Source organism: Pollachius pollachius (assembly GCF_949987615.1).
Source record: "Pollachius pollachius genome assembly, chromosome: 1".
In the NCBI taxonomy this organism is placed as follows: Eukaryota; Metazoa; Chordata; class Actinopteri; order Gadiformes; family Gadidae; genus Pollachius; species Pollachius pollachius.
In genome coordinates, this window is record NC_136934.1 from 7,557,872 (window position 1) to 7,578,583 (window position 20,712).

The 20,712-nt window shown below is 44.8% G+C and overlaps 2 protein-coding genes across 5 annotated transcripts; one reads left to right on the plus strand and one right to left on the minus strand.

Annotated features, from left to right (window-relative positions):
- Positions 1-7,144: 7,144 nt before the first annotated feature.
- On the plus strand, positions 7,145-14,866 carry poc5 (POC5 centriolar protein homolog (Chlamydomonas); the record flags this gene model as incomplete). 3 transcript variants are annotated; one of them, XM_079745829.1, is made up of 13 exons in its annotated part: positions 7,145-7,205; positions 7,524-7,607; positions 7,847-7,997; positions 8,630-8,734; positions 8,995-9,185; positions 10,143-10,319; positions 10,689-10,793; positions 11,195-11,374; positions 11,946-12,177; positions 13,453-13,634; positions 13,883-13,978; positions 14,131-14,313; positions 14,705-14,866. In XM_079745829.1, the coding sequence occupies exons 2-13, from the start codon at positions 7,524-7,526 to the stop codon at positions 14,864-14,866; spliced, it is 1,848 nt and encodes a 615-aa protein (XP_079601955.1). In that variant the 5' UTR covers positions 7,145-7,205. The 3 variants fall into 3 exon arrangements, with proteins under 3 accessions (XP_079601955.1, XP_079601956.1, XP_079601957.1); XM_079745830.1 differs by having other exon boundaries at positions 14,134-14,313; XM_079745831.1 differs by having other exon boundaries at positions 10,143-10,205.
- ankdd1b (ankyrin repeat and death domain containing 1B) lies at positions 14,787-20,675 on the minus strand. 2 transcript variants are annotated; one of them, XM_079745857.1, is made up of 16 exons: positions 20,389-20,675; positions 19,990-20,090; positions 19,591-19,689; positions 19,386-19,484; positions 19,012-19,116; positions 18,803-18,907; positions 18,586-18,684; positions 18,115-18,213; positions 17,848-17,946; positions 17,617-17,715; positions 17,345-17,443; positions 17,000-17,095; positions 16,439-16,640; positions 15,513-15,644; positions 15,307-15,397; positions 14,787-14,862 (listed from the first exon to the last, which is right to left on the minus strand). In XM_079745857.1, exons 1-15 carry the CDS (start codon positions 20,564-20,566, stop codon positions 15,342-15,344), a joined length of 1,668 nt encoding a protein of 555 aa, XP_079601983.1. In that variant the 5' UTR covers positions 20,567-20,675; the 3' UTR covers positions 14,787-14,862; positions 15,307-15,341. The 2 variants fall into 2 exon arrangements, with proteins under 2 accessions (XP_079601983.1, XP_079601982.1); XM_079745856.1 differs by lacking the exon at positions 14,787-14,862 and having other exon boundaries at positions 15,261-15,397.
- Positions 20,676-20,712: the final 37 nt, after the last annotated feature.

A 20,712-nucleotide genomic window follows, 5' to 3' on the forward strand; every position in this document is an offset into this window, starting at 1 on the left:
GAAATTAATATGAATGTAGAATGAACATTTTATAAATTCAACTAAAAAAAAATGGGAAATTGTATAAATTAATTCATGGAAAAATCGTTTTTTATTTTCACAAAAGATAAATACACACATTCAGATTTAGTAGAAGATTTGATGAGCAAAATATGATACGAGTGATGATTTGAAAGGATGAGTGTCTCGTGATAGCAGATGGCAACAACTGACAACCAAGACCAGAAACCAACCAGCACCAGTTCACATCTTCCATCGCTCAATGGCAGACAACAATGGAGCCTTCAGAAACTTTGATAACTGTGGCGACTGATTTAACATCACAACTGAAACTGCTTCAATTCCCTCTTATGTTGTCAGACTAAAGAATAATACCAATATTCATTGGAAATGAGCCACTCTTTGCACAATGTAGAAAAGTGGAATTATCAACTCAGAAAAACCTCTTATTCAGGTGACCACAAAGGAATACAAAACAATGCAGACCAGTTGTTCTAATGCAAACACTGCATCTATATATATACTGTTCATGAGATGTTAAAAATAGAGCTCAAAATACAAAATGAAAGACAGCTCCTCATCCAAACGAATCACTTCCACATCCACGAGGCTATACCGCTGTGTGGGTGAAGCCCCACAGAGCGTAATGTGTGTATTGTCTTCAGTCCCTCTCTCTCTCATAATGCCTCTGGTGTTTCATATTCCTAGTGAGCATATGGTGCCTCTGCGTTGCCACTCTCACAAAGAAAAGCCCTTACACGGAACACATTAACCTGCACTAAAACCTCACCTTCGGAAATCGACATCTTCTCCATGCAAATACACACTTACAGCATTGAGGCGTGCCATACTAATATAATCCTGGAGGCAATTTGGTCTTTCTGTTTTATTGAATTAATCTCTAAATGATTCAAATCATTTTAAATGATGGCTGTGAGGTGATGGTAGACTTGCCTTTTTATCCAGGGATGTGAGTCTTGAATGAATAAAAGGCGTGCAGCTGACAGTGAATAATGACTAGTGCAGAACCAGAAAAGAGCAAAGGAAAATTGCATTACTGTTTGAATGGAATGTAACGTATCCATGAGTCTGGAATATTATTAATTTATCTTTCTTCTCTGCATGTCTGGCCCTTTACACTTGGGGTAATACAGATTGCTTGGCTGACGCATTTTGTTTCTGCATGGTCATAAGGTGCTATTTTGGGGCTATATGTTTCCCATTGATCAGGTGACACGTTTAAGAGTTAAAAGCTCTGCTCATGCTGAAAAAAAAAAGTTTAAAAGGAGAAGAGGAGGAGAATGAATTTGAAAGTTATGCATCAGGCTATTTATTACAAGATAGAGAGAAGATTCTTATTGTCATTGATATTGATTTTTTAACCCCAATGTAAATTAATAAAATAATAATAATAAAACATTAAAAAAATAAGCCCCAAAAAAAAGATACAGCAAACTGTATAAGCTGCAGGAAACAAATGCCAAGGGAGAGACTATCAAACAAATAAGTGAGCAAACAGATTTTCAAAAGAAAACATTTCTATTCAAGCAGAGCTACCACCAGAAATAGCACCCTCAAATTGCAGTGCGAACACTTTGCTGGGGATTTCTAGTTTACTGGCCGCCTATCAATTGCTCGAAACCTCTCGAGGTAGATGACTCAGTCGCCTGCCACAATTCCTGCATCTTCCTGCCTTTTTGGCGGCAATGCAGAGTGAGTGCTTTAACTGCCGGGGGCAGGTGGCCACGTTAGCGATTCACAATTCATGTGACTCAAGCCTCTCCATAAGGACAAAGCAAAGATGACGGATCGGAAGTATTTCATTCTAAATAAAGCGATGCACACCAGCATTCCCCTCCCCAGAGCGCATGTGCCACACACGGCTACAATTAAACAAAAAATGATGGTTTTCTTTTATAATGTGGATAACATGCAATGATTAAAAACGTCGGAGTCGGAGAAAGTTTAGACGACGAACCAACTTGGAGAATATATAATGAGACGCTAAAATGGGTATCTATATAAATTAAAAACAAATTAATTCCTTATTCCGAACTTCTCTTTCAACAATTCATACAAGGAAGGCTGCATAGGAGGATTCCCCTTCAATGGATTTTGAAGGAAACATTGTAAGGCAACGTTATAATGATAGTGCTCACACTTGAAGAAAAAAGTAACTTCTTACCGTTATTTAACGAGAGATGTAGGGTCCTACAGTGGATTTGTTCGAGGGTTACCCATTGCACCAGACTTCGCGTTCGTCAACCTGTACAATTATGCTGCTATCCCACACTAAAGCGAGGATCTAAGGTAATTGCCCATGCTCGGCATTTTTTTTTTCTATGCAGTATTCTCTCTGCAGTACTTTAGGAAAGGGGTGTGTTTGTGCGTGTGTGCGTGCATGCGCGTGTATGTGTGTGTGTGTGTGTGTGTGTGTGTGTGTGTGTGTGTGTGTGTGTGTGTGTGTGTGTTAGTGGGGGTTGAGAGAGAGCGATAGCGGGAGCGAGACAGAGAGAGTGGGGAGAGAGAGAGAGCGGGAGAGGGAGAGGGAGAGAGAAAGGGAGAGAGCTAGAAAGAGCAGAACAGTTCTGTAGATGGGCAGCTAGTCCGGAATGGTCGTGCAATCGATAAGTGTATTTCAGTGAGTGATGCAGGCCATTCCGTTAACAACATATCTGATTGGTTGGTTGATTTGAAATACTGCAATGTATGGAAGGAGTCAGCGTCCATGGTGTAGCCAGCCTGATATTGAAAGCATTATAGATTAAGGTTATTTTTTTTGTGTTGCAAATACCAAACAAGCTATGGCTTTAGTAGATACATGTATCTTTGTTAAGTCCCCCCCCCCCCCCCCACTAGTGGACTTACAACTATTGCTCTCCATGGTGCTGACCAGTTTACGGCGTAAGCGATATATGACCACGTGTATGCTTGCGTATAGAAACTTAAAATTTGCAAATTATTTAAATTCAACATTTACATTTTTATTTAAATTTGGCCGTGCATCCCATACAAAAATAATTAATTTACCTTAATATAGGTTATACCAGGTAGGTAGTATGTTAAGACATTATCTTCGAAAGGGCTGCAGTTCCATGCCAGTACACACGGTCCCTGCTCCCTTCCCATATCCGGCTGATGCAGTAGGCTCATTGTGGTAGGCTGCACTTACAAGTAGAATCCTGAAAAAGCATTGGGTTTGTCCATGTGTTTATTTGCCTTGCATGCCTCCAACTGAGCAGCCCATATACTGCCCATTACGGAATCATATAAGATTATGCAATAGAATTACAAGAGTCCATAACCTAACGCAGGCTCTCAGAGAGATAAGTAGGTTCTTGTGAAGCATGAGCGAGTGGGTGACTGTGTGGCTGTCAAATCCTGACGCTTCTCAGACCATGAAAAAACAAAAAAATAAGCGAGAAAAACAAAACAACAGAATTCTGATGTTAGCACAGGGAAACTAGGCTGCTCATCATCCATGAATCTGAAGTCTGTCAACCTCACATAAATACAAACATGATGCTAAACATAACCATGTGCCATGAGGATTTCCTTAAAATCTTAAAGCATGCATTAATCACTTTGGATTGATAATGCATCACATTTATGCTATCATGCTAAGAAGTAATGCAAAAGTTTAGTGGTGATCGCGCACACACACACACACACACACACACACATGTGCACACACAACCCCCCCCCCAAAGACACACACACACACACACACACACACACACACACACACACACACACACACACACCCCAGTCACACACAAAGCGAAGATACACACACACACACACACACACACACACACACACACACACACACACACACGTTGAAAAGAAAGGCATCTCTCTTTGTCCTCTGAATTTGATGATTCACAGAAGCAGTGGCCTGGGGGCTGGGGACACACTTTGCTTTAGTTGGATGACAAAATCTCTTCTGGCCACAAGACTCCATTTACCACCGCTGGAGAGCCAAAGAGCACTTAGTCTAATGTACAGGACTGCAGAGTGACCCTCGCACACGGTAGTATGCACAGCACAGTCCGCTGTGCAGGACAAGGCCCCGGCTCTCTCCTGCATGGGGTTCCGTGTTCCAGCCATAAGAAATCCAAGCACACATGCACCTACGTGCACACGCATGCACATGCTTGCACAGACACACTGACACATGCATACATGCACAAACATACACATACACACGCACACATGCACACACACACACACACACACAAACACACACACAAGTACACGTTATATCTGAAAGTGCTGAAGTCATGAGAAGGCAATATATGCATATATCTTGCTTGCCTTGACATGCTTTGAAACGCATGATGAGTGTCTTTTGCATAACAAAACAGCAACTCAATGAAATCTGTGGTCTTTATTTTGAGCTTCTAGTGGTAAAAGTAAACGGTTGAACAGCAGGCAGATGCAGATGCAAGCCACGCAGACACACTCCTCTCTGCGTGCTCCTCCTAACCATTAAATACAGGTACTACACAGCCCTTAGAGAAGCCAGACTTCAACGTGGAATAGAGAAGTAGAGGTGAACTAGAGTAGCTGTCTGCTGCGTATCTCTATCCTGATTATAACAAAGGAATCGAGACATTGATGCTAATTGTTTTTGCCTCGTGTGCGATAGAGAAGCACTGTCTCACCGGTCGGTCGACCGTGGCCACTCTCCTCATCTGCACCCGGCTCTTCACCAACGTGTCGTTAACGTATACAATCCACTTTCTGATTGGGGAAAGCGCAATCATGGTGTATTACCGTTCCTGAAGAACTTGAATAGCCCTGCTGCTCACTGGGGGCTCAAGCGCAACAAAGCGATGCAGTGGTGTCATCGATGTGATGGATTATGGTATGGGAGAATGGGAAGTCCCGAACCATCAGCTTAGGGGAAACAGACGTGTTCAATCAGAGGTCACTGTCCCTCATATAAATCGATGGATCTTAAACCCCATGATAACACATTCATTGTTTATGTGTATTTATTTTCCTTTTTTGAAAACGCTTGAGCAATAAACAACACAGAATGAGCAGAATGTTCAACAAGCGGTTATTTTTCAAGTGCGTGATTTGTTTTTCATTAATGCTTGAAATATATAAAAATATACATAATATGTATTTGATAGAGAAATGTGTACCTACATAAACAATGTAAAACAAATGTTAAGTCAGAGAGTTTAAATTACAAATAGCAAAAGCTTTCTTCAGAAAGCACAGCTGCCAAACCACATACGGTTAGTCACTCATTTCAGTTCTGTCTACCATTGCAAGGTCCTGAATAGTTTAGCGTACCTGAGCTAAAATACCAGGGGGAGGAAAGTCAAATGGATTGTGATTATTGTCCTGGAACAGATTGAACAGGCTATGGGAGAGGGATGTGAGCTGCATCCCATTTCAGCCCACAGGCCCAGGTGCCTTTCCTCCTCTCGGAAACGAAGGAGAAATCTACGAAGGGATGGAGAAGAAAGGGTTAGAGGCAGTATTACACGTTGTAATCTGGTGCCCCTTCAACACTAGTTTATTACTCGTGGGTTTGTTCTTCTCGCAACACAGAAAAAAGAGTATATGGACTGAGTGTGCGTGCTCTACTATTTTCTCTTTGTATCTTGTGTTTGCATCGCAAGCCATTATTCCCACTGTGTGGAGGTTGGTACAATAGCTTTAATTTTTCACGACACAAACTGTCCTTCATTGGAAGTTAAACATATACAAAATAAATTTGATTTTGGTTAGGATTTTAAAATAGCGTATTATGACGTTTTGATCATTAGTTATTTTTATATCGTTAATATTTGGAATATTCATTAAATATATTCTATAGATATTTCAATACATGCCAGTTGTAAAACATTAACATTTACTTGTGTAGAGACATCATATAGGCTCTCTTAGCCTTTGTATTGTATATATTTAGACTTTTATTCAACTGTAATTGTTATGACTGTAACAGTCACATGGTATAAATAATAATATAAATGCATATTTTTAAACATAAATGTTTTCCCAGAGGTACAGTGTTTTCACACCGCATTATCACTGAAAGGGCTGGCAGCATTTGGGCCGGAGTACTTCAAGTTATTTTGTCAACCAATCCCAAACAGACCTCATAAGTGTAGATAAACTAACAAAATGCCTAAAATGCCGTCAGCCAACATCCCTCGAAAAATCGGAGATTGTTTGCCAGGATATGCATGGACAGGATTAGAATTAAAGTATTAGAATTACATTGGTGGACAGTTAGTGGGGGATCTCTGCACACTGACAAACGGCTTATCCCGCTTTCCCCTCTGTGCACCCCCATCCAATTCAAATTCAGACTGCAGCAGGTCTAATGCAGCATGATCGCATTCCTCCTGAGAGCAGAGTACAGTCACATTCAGCCAGGTGGTAAGGAGGCCCCAGACCAGCGCTGCCAGCCTTGCCATGGATGAGAGGCACCATATGTCTCCTCTGTTTTGAATTCCTGCCAGCCCACAGACTGCCAAGCAGCCATTCCACATATGTGGGGCTTGATACTATTAATCGCATGAGTTTCCCGAGGTATGCGACATTCTCAACATCACATGGGCAAATTATTGTCATTTGTTAGCCATCAAATTGCAAAGGTAAGCGCCAACAGGGAGATTGTTGTGATGGTGGTTCGCCCCAACGATTTAGACACTTATATGGACAAGTGAAGTAGTGGACATGCCACCTGAAAGCCTGTTAAGGTCTTTGAATGGACACCATTTGTTTCCTGCATCAAGGAATTTATTAGAAACATTGGTCGAAATGCATTGAAAAAGTTACAATTGCAACTGTATAGCCTGTTGTATACAATATTCACAATACTGGAGACTTGATCGTTTACTTGAATCAATAATAGATCTTGAAGTGTTTCTTTAAACTGCTGCTTATGATTATAACTGTGTCAGCATATCTAAACAAGGCAGCACCTGCTAATCTTGAAAGGCGGAGCTGCGGATTTGTAGCTGTTGGTCCCTAGCGTCTGCGTTGTTCCGTTTATGGTTACTACGGTTACGCCCTATCCAATCAGAAGGGTCTATACGGATGTCCATGGAAACGGCAGCCAATCGCGTCGCGCCTTGTTCGTTTGAAACGCTAGCAAGCGTTCTCCAACTGACGTGAAGTTTACAATGCTGACTGGGAAGAGTTTGCTGATTCTTCTGTAACATTGAGTGAAGGAGGTATGGCTTTTGTGTGACTTTGCAACTACGGCATTTTGTGTTTCGTGGTTTTATTCAACTGACGTAAACAAGTGCAAACGCAGACGATACGAAACCAATTTGTTAATAACCTTTGTTTTCTTTGATTTATTCGCTTGTACTTTCGCTTCCCTGTACAGTCCATTAAATCATTTATTTTCAAATAGCACGTTTGTTGAAGCTATTGGATTGCTAGAGGAGGGTAGTTTTCGGCAGAACGAAACCAAATCCACAACAGACGTTAAGTTTGGCTTGTCAGTGACTCTGTTTACGAGATTAATCCATGCCTTGACCCTGCAGATGTCCTCAGACGAGGGGGCAGCAACCAGTCCAGTTCTGCCCAAGGACTCAGATCGGGGTAGCTCAGTGTCCTCCGAGCTACAGGTGAGGAAACATGTCATTCTACAGCATGTCATCATACAAACATGTCATGCATGTGTTGCCTATTGTTGTGGTGTTGTTTATTTTTTCCCTTTTGTTTGATAGCCTGTACTGTCTGTATGTATTCCTTTCTTATTTGTAAAGCGTCTTTGAGCATTTAGAAAAGCGCTATAAAAAACGGATCAATTATTATTATTGTTACATGTGACCTTTTACATGTGCTCTTTATGGGGACCTCACAGGACGAGTACGAGGAGCTTCTTCGCTTTGCTGTCGTCACGCCAAAGTTTGAAGGACCCACTACTGCTCACATGCAGAGCTGGCTCAGCACCTCGAGAGAAGCTGCTAGACCATCGCATAGAATGGATGACGTGAAATCACAACGCCAAGCAGGTGATTTGAGCTGATTACATGCACAGTCACAGCCATGTTCATTTAACTAAAGATTTCTGACCGACACAAATGCAGAGGAGTACCGTGTGCTGCCTTCAATTATCGACTGTCATGAGGGATTTTGCGTTAGAAAGTTTGACATTACGTTTTGAGTTTCATCAAATGATACACGGTTTACCCCAACCCTTGACAACAAGCACGTCCTAGCCAATCCATCAGTCGTGTCCCTTGATGCCACAATCCAAAAAAGAGCTTCAGCGCCTGAGCTGTCATGTAGTCGAGCACAGAGATGTGGATGGCAGCCAGACTGATTGGCAATGATCTGCTGGCACTCTGCCCGTGCTGCTAAGTGCAGCCCCCGCACTCCCTGCTGGATTTAATTAAGATATTGACATCAGTGTTTTCCCGGATGAGAAACTGCGCTCTTCTCATTCAACATTTTTTACCAGCAGCCTTTACAAGTGTATTCACACACTTCCTGCTTACTCATCCTACGTCTTCTCACTTGTCACTATTTATTGTATTTTTTTTTACCTTCATTCACAGTCACTTACGAACACCCTTGTGTGTTCAACTGTGTCTGCTTGTCTTTTCCTCTGCTACATCAACAATGCCTATCTCCTCTTCTCCAGGGGTCATACTTGACGTGGCACATGACCGACGTTCAAGGCGGGTGGGGAAAACAACATCCTCCGCCCAAATGGCGGACACCCACTCACAATCTAGTGTTTGTTATGGTGAGCTTGCGCTTAAAGTATATAATATATATACAAAATCCAAAAATGATGGTGGACACAAATCACAATCTAGAGTTTGTTATGGTGAGATTGAGCTCAAAGTATAGAATATATGTATAAAATCGCATCGCATATGAGAGATAGATTGCATTTAAATGTAACTTCAGACCCCTTGATGTGATGAGATGGAGCACATCCTAGCGTGTGTTGCTGTGGTTTATCATCAGTTAAGACCACCTGTCTTTCTTTCGTCCCCCTAGTGGAGGAGCTTGCAGCCCACTCCTCTGGCGTGACCTCAGCTGGGCCCTTGGACAGGTCCCGGGCGCATGCAGGAAGGTCCAGACAGACGAGCCCAGACTCCTGGGAGTCCGAAGGGACAGAGCGGTTCATCTCTGAGGAGAACATCAGCAAGGTGGAGGACATCCTGGACACGTGGAGCAGCCATCTCAAGGTGGGGGCGGACTTGTCAATTAAGAAAACGACAGAGTACATTATTTCTTTGTGTGTGTTTCTTATTATTATAACTGTTTGGGTGGTTGAATGGAATCCTCATTGATCGAGAATAAAATAAAACCATCATATCTAGTGGGAAGATTTTAGACTCAAATAAGAAAATGGTTGATCTCAGTTTCACAATATAAGAGCTTTTGGGAAGAGACTTGTTAAGTAATATAAAATAATCCATTTATTTCAAATAATTTTTAAAGCTTATCGGAATGGCTGAGTTTAACTTTGAGTGAATCTGCTGCACAGTACCACATTGTGTTTCTATTGTAATATGAACTGGATCTGGACTCTTTTATTAACAATTCTTATTCAAAATATTAATAATGAAAAATAGCTGGGGGATGGGAATTTTCGACTGGATGTTCTGTGTAAACAATGTACACCACTAAAACTCGGACTGAGGGGATTCTTAAAATGTTTTCAAAATGTCCTGATTACTTTGGCCCCACTGTAACAGCATAAATATTTGTATGTTCGTTCCTACCTAATTTCCATTATCGCCTCATACTTAAACCGCTATGAGCTACTCAATATTGGTTTTCATCGTGCACGGCCACATTACCACAAATCTCTATGAGAATCTTAATTGTTGCATACAAATGTACGTTTTCATTCATTGCATTTATGAGCTCTTAATCATCAGTATATCATGAGAAATATGAAAGCTGAGAATATATTTGAATTATTTGAGTATCTTGGGAGTGTTTCTGTGCGACCAGATTTTGGGAACTGTCTTCCCAAAAGGCCACGTCATTTTCCTTTTATTTTTTTAGATCTTTTGAGGAAAATAATGAGACGATTCATGTCTTTCAAGGACAATCCTGTCACTCCCCCATACATTACCTCACAGTCCGGTGACTCTGCTGTGACCAGTCCATGCCCCTCTCCTTCCCCCTTTCAGTCCAATGTGTTGACGGAGCTGAGGAGGTGGAGGATGGCCCTGGTGGAGCAGCACAAGCTGGAGGTGAGGAAGGAGAGAGAGCGCTGTGGCGCGCGGTCGGCTGGCCTCAGCGCGGAGCTCAGCAGCCTGAAGGAGCTGCTGCAGACCTACGAGACCTCCAACCAGAGGAAGGACGAGGTATTGACGGTAGCAGCTAACCGCATGTGACGCAAGGTTCTCTCTCTCGCTCAAGCTATGGGCTACAGAAGCTAATCAATGAAGAGGTTGAATGACACTTTTAGCCACCGTAGCTTACAAGCACAAATCTAGAAATTAAACCGCTTGTCCGCTCGGCTTGGTTGTTCCGGTTAATACATGATTGACTAGTTGAGGAGGTTTGCATTTATGTACTGCACACACACACAGGCTTCACTTGATAAAGAAAAATCACCAGATGACAGTGAATGAGTGTTTTGGCAGACGGGTGTTGACCTACTGCTTTTCAACATAGAAGTATGACTTAACGTTAGGGCGATGTCCGATTGCCCTTCTCTTGTCGTTCCGCAGGTGATCAAGAATCTGAGCAAGGCGTTGGACAGACAGAAGGAAAAGATGGAGGCAATGAGGGCATTCACCACCTGGAGGATTCAGCACAGCCAGGTCAAAGAGGAGGTAGCCACATGCAGAGAGCCATTGCTTGATAACACTTTGCTTTAAAATGTGTATTCTTAAAGTGTCATGACTTGGCCATAATGCATATCTTTTTTGTACGACACCCAGATCACCCATGCCAGTATAAACGTACTTAATAGAGTACTTAATCACTGAATGTGCCTCCTATATCTTTTGTGCATAGTTAGTAGCGACGCCCTTATTTCATGTGTGGCGATTTCTCACTCTGGAAGAAACTCTGTACCACACCATCGTCTTAATGGCCTCCATCGTTAGGAAATGGACTGATGGTGATGGCAATCTTGTCTCTGGCCCATTTCCCTTGCGATTGTGTGTGTGTGTGTGTGTGTTCTATGTTGTGTGCGTGTGCGTGTGTGTGTGTGTGTGTGTGCGACTGCAAGGCGCATGCTTCTAAGCTGGCGCAGCAGCACTACCACCTGCAGCTGAAGAGGAGGGTGTGGCTGGGCTGGCACGGCCTCCTGCGGCGGCACTGGAAGGACCAGGTGGAGCGGGGGTGCCGCGCCCGGGCCGAGGAGGTGTGCGTGCGCCTGTCCGCCGACTACGAGGCCAGGATAGCGGAGGTGAGGCAGGGCGGGGGGGGGGACGCGCCGCTGACTCCGCCCAGCGACCGGCCGCTGTCTGGTGCGCAGCGTGGGGACGCAAACGGGGGACGCGGATTGGGCTTGAAAATGAGATCAGAACCTGAGCTCATCATGGGACACTGAACGGAAGACACAAGTTACATACATAGCGCTCGCTTATGGAAAAGATCATGATCATGATTATTTTGGTCAATATTGAAATCACCATTATTCAAACGATAGATTTTGAAAACTATTTAGCATATCTCGCCAAAAAAGCACTTTGTAACTTGGAACCAAAAAAATACACAATGCTCAAAAATGAATTGTTCAAATCGAAAATAATGTACAAATATGTCTCCAGCTGTTCTTTTAATGAATAAAATAAAATATACAAAAATAAATTAATAATCTAAATCGCGAACAAAATTTGATCAATTCCACAGCCCTACACAGTGCTTTTGTGCGCATAGTGCAACACACTTCACTTCCAGTAGGGGACTAGGGGAACTTCCAGGGGGGATATTGTTGTTTTCTTATGTCACCGTTGACCCCGTCCCCCCGTCCGCAGCACTGCGACGCCGTGGAGGACGCCCAGGCCGAGATCCAGAAGCTGCGGGTGGAGCGCGACCGCTACGAAGAGTCCATGAAGAAGGCCTTCATGCGGGGCGTGTGTGCCCTCAACATGGAGGCCCTGACCATGTTCCAGCCCGGGGAGGGACGGCCGGAGCCCCCTGTGGCCACCGCTGCCACAGCAGCAGCGTCAGCAGCAGCCCACCACCATCACCTCCACCATCACCACAGTGAGACGCACACCAGCATCACCGTCATAGAGTAGACCCAACGACCAACTCCGGTCTGCAGTACAATGAGCTTTAAAACGGGCTTTAGATGACTCTAAATCCCGGGCCTGTAATGAACTAGCTCTAATGCTACTGCTTTCGCCGGTAAATGTCCTTGAAGGCATTATTATCCTTTTGTTTGCGTACCCTGCCGGAGATCTATTGATCCAACACGACTAGGAGGATAGAAAGCCTAAGGTGCCCCCCCCCCCCCCCCGTCCAATAGAGTGCAGCCTTGTGCTATTGGCAACCGTTAAGAATGATGGTGGAGATGGTTTTAAGAGGGGGGGTTTGGGGGAGAGATCTATTCCGGGAGTCGTCCACAGATCAGTGCGGTGCAGTAGGTTGGTCGATGGATTTGCTCACTGAGTGGTAACCTTCACGTAACACTGACTGATTGAAAAGGACCTCTTCAGACGCAGGGTGGTACCGCTGTGTCGTTGTGCTCGTGGTCCACGCTGTATCGTTGCCGTCGGACCTCGTGTTATCTTGATTCTTTTTCCATGCGTTTTGTGTCGCGTGTGCGCGGAAGGTGCAGATTAATTTTCCGTCCCTTTGCCTATGACGCCAAACTATTTAACGTCATTACGGAAGGTTTGAATCGGATTAAAGGGAAGGGATCTGATTATATAATTGCTTTTATACCTGTCCAGGAAGGAGACCCCGAGGGAAAAGGACTCCTAACCAGCTTATCAATTTTAGACTGCCCTCTTTGATCTCCCCGCTAATCAATGTTGGCATTGGTCCATGTATTTTTTTATCTTCATCCATACGCATGTGCCATGCCGTCCTACATATTGATCATACTCTTGAAGTAGCCTCACCATTATACACGTTAGGTTTTCATATTCAGCTTAAGGTCAACATTATTCAAGTGGAAGCGGAAAGTATTAAATGAAGATGATCACAACATTGATGTCGGATGATATTCAATTTGTAACATTTATTTTTGGGTAGACTTAATGATATAGAGGGTAGCTGTGGTTAAACCCTGTAGGGACATGATTAAGCTTTAAGTTTTTAATAGTGAGCATATGCTTATCAGGAGGAGACCATCGAGATGGGATTCCGTCAACGCAAAACCCTGTGGTTGACTGGAGTTCCCCTGAAGGTCGTTATCTCTTTCTTCCTTATTGCCTGGCAGCCATTGGGTCAGGCTCCTTATGGACCCTGTGTTTATGATGCGTCGTCGGGCCAGTTTTAATGACTCATGTTCTGTTTTCCTTCCATCTGCAGATGCCCCGCCTCCCCAAGACGAGTGCGGCTCCAGCTCATCTGCCCAGCCGCAGGACCGCCCTGTCTCTTCCGTCCACTTCAGCCCCGTCCACTTCGACCCCCCCGCCCATCCGTCCCACGCCTCCCATCCGTCCCACCCGTCCCATGCCTCCCACCCGTCCCACAGCGAGGCCAGGCTGATGGTGAGAGGGGGCTTTCCGCAACGCCTGCTTGCATCGCATCGCGGACAGGAACCCAAATAATTAGTTTCCTATTTACATTAATTAACTTGAGTGAACTCCCTTGCCATAGGCACATCGACGAGTACCGAAAAGATTACCTTAACACAAAAACATCCTAGAGGCCCATAATGGTGTTGATTAAAAATAGTTTCCATATCCGTGTTCCACCTCTCTCTAATGATCCCCCTCCTGGTGTCTCCTCGTGCCAGCTGGGCTCCAGCGCCCCAGTCACCAGACCAGAGGCGTCCACCACGGTGATCCACAGCTCCCTGCCGTTGGGGAGCAACTCAGGCCCCCTCAGACAGGTCAGACCCCCGCTCTATTCATCTCAGGGCTTCCTGCATCCTTTTTTGGATGGCATAACCCCTGCACAGAGGAGGCTGCGGCTCGACCCGCCTTCAAAGCACCAAATTCTGCGGTGACGCATTTCAAACGCCCCCCCCCCCCCCCCCGACAGCAGGCCAGCGGCGGGCGGGTGGTCACCGCAGGGGTCGGCCACCAGAAGCCCTCCAAGACGGTGACGGCCCGCATCACGGCCCGCCAGGACTTCAGCCGGATCGGCCCCAGCAACCTCCACGTCATGTCCATGACTCCGCCCATGAGCTCTGTGATCATTGAGCGCCATCAGCCGGTCTCCCAGGTAACCATGTCAGCCGTTAGCATGGCGACGCTCTTCTCGGGATTGAAATCGAGAATGGGGGGGCTATTTGTTTTATTTATTAGCTGTGTGAGGTTGATTCGTCACCACAAGCCAATTAAACAGAAGAAATCTAAATAAAACCGGTGACACCAGTGGTGGGCGTGTCCGACCAGATGGGTGACGGAGAGATCAAGTCCCCCGGCACTAACTGGTTGGCTGTCGGAGCTTTCAATCTATCCACGGCACATCTGGGTGGACACGCCCACGTGTGATTTCAGCCGTCATTAGATTTATTAATGAATACTCTGCTACACAGGTCTCCTTTAATGTTTGTGGTGAAACTGATTATTGAATAGGATGTGACTTGGTGGTGGTGGTGGTGTGTTTTCAGATCAACATCGGTCCGTCCGCGGCTGCTTCCAGGCACCCCCCCTCAGCCCTACTGGGCCACAGCCTCCCCAGCGTCAGGGGGGCCCAGAGCTCATCCTCCAGGACCCATCCCAGCACCCATCCCAGCACCTGCCACGTGCACTCCGTCAAAGTGCTGGACTGACACACACACACACACACACACACACACTGCTCTCAGGTTTTCTATTTACATTTACTGTACTATGCATAAAAAAAACACTGCTTTATTTGACATAGTACCGCATCAAGCAGGCGTCAGGATAAGTTTTTTTTCTATTAATTTATTGACAAGAGTTATCCAGTGTATTTGAAATTAGACATTATTTATAATGTATATCTATCTTTTTTATTTACATTTTAACAGTTGCTTTTACATGAGTGGCATGTTTTAAATAATGGTAAAGTCTCGGTTTGGCTGCTTTGGTGAGTCTTGTAGGGCTGCTGTCTTGCACACCTAAGCTTAAGTTTACAGCACAAACCCCAATGCAAGTCATACACGAATGTATAAATTATCTTTGTTTTGTTCTGTAATAAAACTTTGTGTACAGGCCAATCGATCAATTAAACAAAGCATTGAAATACCTCGTTGTAAATTGTGTGAATTGATTTTATCTGGCTCATGAAATGTTGCAATTCTTACTGCTGCTGCTCTTCGTCTCCTCCCGGAGCTTATCTGCATAGGGGAACAAATGAACACTTGGTAAACATGTGCAACAATATGCTATTCCTCATGCGTACTATGCATACCGTGTAAATCCGAAACTGGACGCAGTACTTCAGACTTGTACCTGCAGCTGTCCTGTTGGAGGTGCTGATCAGGCCCTGGTAGAGTTCCCTGGCAGGGCTCTTGCCAGCTAACTCCACCATGTGGAGCCAGATCAGCAGCATTCTGTTGCCGTGCTCCCGGTAGCTCTTCTGGCCTGCGGACAGAAAACACAAGTCCTGCGAGACCAGTCTACTAGCTGTAATACAAAAAGAAACATCTAAGATATACTTGATAGAAAGCTAGCCCATTTAGTAAGTTGTGGATAGAAAGAATGGCTATTGATACACTTTTAGCAAACCCTTTCATCCACCAGTGAATTTAAATGGGAATTGGACACAAAACCTTTAGGCTGGGAGACACTGTAGTTGAGCCACTTCACTATCCTGCTCCAGTTCAACCTGATCAACCGGATAAAGACCTAATAGATTAAATTGTCTCATCCCCTAAAAAAACGACAATTGTATTGTGTTTGATACACTAGTGCTTGAGGTGCCTAGTAGTAGGATGTAACTCATGGACGTCTTCAAAGGGTGAAATTGACCAATTAGGAGAAAGTGTTTTGCATTAATGTGTAAGCTACTGGCTCTGTCGACGCCAATTATCTCTAGAAAAAGGTTACTCTTTGCCTTAGGTTCCTCTGGATAGACATTGCTGATTATTTTCATGATGTGTTTTCTTTTCCCCCCCTGATCCTTACCCTGAACCTGAACTTTAACACACCAGCCCTTTGTCTATTATTCAGCCCTCTCAAAGCTGATCATTGGAGTTAACCACATCAAACCTTGTAGCTAAACATCAGGGCAAAGGTTTAGGTATGAGACTAAGGGCCGACCCTTAGTCTCAACCTAAACCTTTCATACCTTTACCCTGATGAGTAGCACTTCCAACACATCGTGACCTTAAGCAGAGGGCCAAGACCCCGGCCTTTGGTAGAAGCTGTAACTTCACCTGTCCACTGCGCTTCAATGGCCTCCACCTGCTCCCTGGTGAAGTCCCACCGCTTGGCCAGTCTCTTCCAGTCCCCTGGTTTCAACAGCCCGTGTGACAGGTGCCAGACGGTGGAACGAAACTGCTTGGTCTCCTGACGGTGGTCCAACTTAAACGTCAGCGGAGACTGGCTGTGAAGATTCTCATTAAGCTCTGGATGTGCCTGAAAGGTCAATCAAATCATGTCATTACCTTGAGAAAGGCCACACAGTGCAGAGTATACACAGACAGGGTGTGTAAACCCCCCCCTCCCCTCACACGCACACACACATCTCATAATCTAAGCGCCAATGCGGAATGTCATGAAGGGTAAGGAGGAACAAATACAGGCTTAATCACATTGACAGTACAATCACAGCCAGCTGCAATAACATTATTGGGAATTCAACGAAAGGTGACGAAAGGAAATGGATCATGCGGCGATTAATTTAATCACTGTTTTCCCGGCACCTCAATTTTGGATTATTAATGGCACGTGCAGGCAGCTCCACATATCGAGAAGAATGGTAGCGTGAACCTCACCTCCTTCCATGCGTTGTACCGCTCAGCCTTGATGATCATGTCAACAATGGCCACCTCGTCGGCCCTGGCCGCCACACCCAGGGCCGTCTTATTGTGCTGCTCCACAAGAGGGGAAGTATGGTGGTTTGAACGCGCCATCCCAACAGTTTCAAGATTAAACATGTAAACTGTGTGAATTGTAAATGGGGCTAAATGTGTGTTGAGCTTGTGCTCCTCCTTTGATAAATAGACTAACCTCAACCTCTTAGCCTCAACCGCAGAAAACTGCAAACATGCCGGAGAGTTGACGATCCGGTATGTAAAGTTTTTTTAGTTTTACTTCACCTGTCGTAAAACTCGACTTACCTTGTCGAAAAGGGTGAGGTCCACCCCAGCTTTCACAAGCATCTCCACGATGTCTACTCTCCCCAGCTCGGCTGCCAGGTGCATCACGGTCTGGGATCTCTGTGAGCGGGACACAGACCGGTTTCAATTCAACCTCACAAGCACATCTCCCAAGAATGGACTGCATAACCTTTGTGCAGTCAGGATTTTTGATACAAAATACACTTTCTAAAAATAGAGCAGATTAATGTCATACCTGTCAAAAACGTAATGTGTGACTTTGCAGAACCCACCTTGTCAGTGACATTTATGTTGCAGCCGGACTCCAGTAACATATGGATGGCGGGGATGTGAAAGTTCTTCACTGCCAGGTGAAGAGGAGCCTCCAGATTCTGAACAAACACAAAACACCTCTCTGGTCAATCTTATGAAAGCGTAAAGCGGCGTGCTGGCATGAAACACATTGATCACGCAGGTCAATAGGTTGACACCTACTTGCACGCTGATGTCGATAAACCTCATACCTGATCCTGGAAGTCTGTCTGGGCATCGTGGTCCAGGAGGAGTCTTAACAACGACGTGTCCCCCCTCTCTGCGACGGAATGTATAGGGCTCCTTTTGGTCTAGGGGACAGGAGAGGGTTTCACTCTGACAGAGGGGTAGACATGCTAGTGGGCAGTGTGAGGAGCTTTTTAGGAAGGACATCATATAGCAGCGGTCTTCATTGAATAGAAGTAAAAGTGAAGGACTTTGACAGATAATAGTAATGGGGGGTGGAGGGGGAGCTGTACCAAGGTGACGATGTTTGGGTTGCAGTCGGCCTGGAGAAGGACCCTCACACACTCCTCGTGTCCCCTCTCGGTGGCCAGGTACAGCGCAGTCTCTTCAGCCTGCGACACACCACAAACAACCTTCTGCTACAGTGGAGGAAAGCACCGACAACCATAGCACACCTGGGGTTTACTCTATTAGGGCCGACTTCTCTCACCCTGACGTACTTTCAAACGGCCTCATTGAATTCAGCTTTTTAAAACTTGTCAGCAATATGTTATAGATTACATGATGTTATTATCTGCAGTTTTCATCCGATTTTGGGCAACTTGTCTGTCGCACTTCATCAATACTAATCCAGTGTTCAATCCAGTGTTTAGTAAATGTAATATGAGTCACTATTCAGCAGAGGATTAGCCGATAGCCACACGCCATCACAAGGGACATGAAGCCAGATGGCAATAGCGACATGGTTAACATTGATCGCCTACCATATTGATTTCATCCCGGGTCTCGAAGCTCTGGAGCAGCCTTCCCACCACGTCAAAGTGGCCGTGTCCAGCTGCTAAATGCAGGGGGGTGTCACCGTTCTGACAGAAACGGGAAAGAGATGGCTCGTCAAAGTGACTGTGTGTGAGACAATAGGTTCTCAAATGACAACGGCACAATGTGCACCAAGATGCATGCAAGAAGAAAAGACATTCAAACCTTGTTGGGTCTAGTTGAGGCCATTTCATAAGCCGGTGACATTAGCATATCTAGTATCTCCAAACAGCCACATTCTGCGGCCAGCGCGAATGGAGTGTGCCCCATCTGGTTGCGGAGGGTGGAAAACCAGAGGCAAACTAAATTAGCCTGCTTTACAATACAGGTCAACCACACTGTGAACATCTGGGTGTTTGGGGCACAGAGCATACCCCGTCTGGCTTGTCTAGCTCCTTCATCTGCAGGTCCTCGATAATGTATTGCAGAACTACAGAGTGGTTGTTGATGGCAGCGCAGTGGATGATGTTTAACCCTTCCTAAGGGAGACGTTCAATTGGAAAGCAGAAATATTAATGAAAAGGACGTCCAGGGAATATAAATATACCTGGTAACAGCTAAGTAGCATGCAGTTTCTGCATTCTACGTAAATGTTTAGTTCTACGTGTAAAACCGGATTCTTTTTTGTTAATATTAATGGAAACATTGGTAAAAGGATTACAATATTTGGAATTATGTTGTGGTTATCGTGATTCTCTTTGTGTCAACGACCAAAGGACTAGATACGCTCCTTAACCGTTTTCTTTACATTGTTACAAATCTTTTGGTCGGCTCCAGCGCGGACCAACAGCTTCAGGATGTCCAAACAATCGAACCAGGCCGCCAGGTGAATAGGGGCTACACCGTGCTGAAGGGGACACAACGACACACAGCCAGGGGGGTGAGGTGGGACTGGTTGGTCAAGCAGGTAGAAGTGTTCACATTATGTGGTTCCGTTTGGTAGAAGACTGTACAATGTCCTTTTGGTCGACTTTCACCCTCCACAGCAGAAGTAGTTCCACCGCTTCCTTGTTGTTGCCGGCCACAGCGAAGTGAAGGGCAGTCCTGTTATGCTGGGTTCAAAAGAACAATGACAAGCTGCCATTATGGTCTGCCAGAGGAACTGAGGGAATCACAATATGTTTTTAAACTCAATCTTACAATATTCTTTGGTTTCAAGTGGGGTGTCTTTTGTGGGCCGTGTTTATACAGCCTGTATGAAACAACTTGGTAAAAACCCACAGGGCAAAGTATCTCACATGCACCTTTTGTAGCATCTGGGTTTTTTTCTTCACAAAAGCAAAAATAAAAAACTTTTTCTTCATTTAAAGATGAAGTGTGATTGATTGTGAGGATCCCTGGCATACACTCACCACGTTCTTTACATTGGCGTTTACTCCCCGGCCACACAGCTTCATGGCCTCAACGTCATTCCGCTTGGCTGCTTCGATTAACTTTATCTCTGTCACAAGCACTGCCCAATGACAACAAACCATGATAACATATGTTTTTAGGTAAAGTGAGGCTATGTGCAGTTATGGTACATTGAATATTATTCATTATTAAAAATACAATTTACCACATTGCAGCACAACTTAACTTATTTTGACAAATTATGGACAATGTCGTTGTCTTTCATTACAGTAAAGAAAATCTTTACCTATGCCATCATTTACTATGCAGCCAAAATAGATGAAGATGAATTACAATTAAGTCCAACAAGACTCTCAATATTCTCCCCCTTGTGTATACTATCCCCTGAGTGTACTCACACATCTCGTTGATGTTGAAGCTGGACTCCACTGGTTCCTTTGCCTTTCCTCCTTTGTGTGGCCTCTTCTGTTGTATAAAGTCTGAAAACCCCGCTACCGTCTCCTCTCTCAACCATGTTGAGGGGTTTAGAGTCGCCTTAGTCCCGGCAGGCCGACCGAGCCTTGTCTTCAGTGCCATAGCTCTTCTCTCCAGTGAGAAAACAACTCACTGCGGGATACTTCTCGGGTCTTTTCACTGTCTGTCAGGAAGTTACTTCTCAGAAGCACACGATCAGAAACGTTGACCAAAAGCTCCAAACCTCTGTGTGACTTTACACAAGTGTG

Bases quoted from the DNA above. Each gene is read 5' to 3' on its own strand.
- ankdd1b (XM_079745857.1), bottom strand. From the start codon at position 20,566: ATGGCACTGAAGACAAGGCTCGGTCGGCCTGCCGGGACTAAGGCGACT. The intron at 19,485-19,590 runs GTACAGTCTTCT...TGTCCCCTTCAG, and splicing joins AAGTCGACCAAAAGGACATT to CACGGTGTAGCCCCTATTCA. The intron at 18,908-19,011 runs GTATGCTCTGTG...CTCCGCAACCAG, and splicing joins AGCTAGACAAGCCAGACGGG to ATGGGGCACACTCCATTCGC.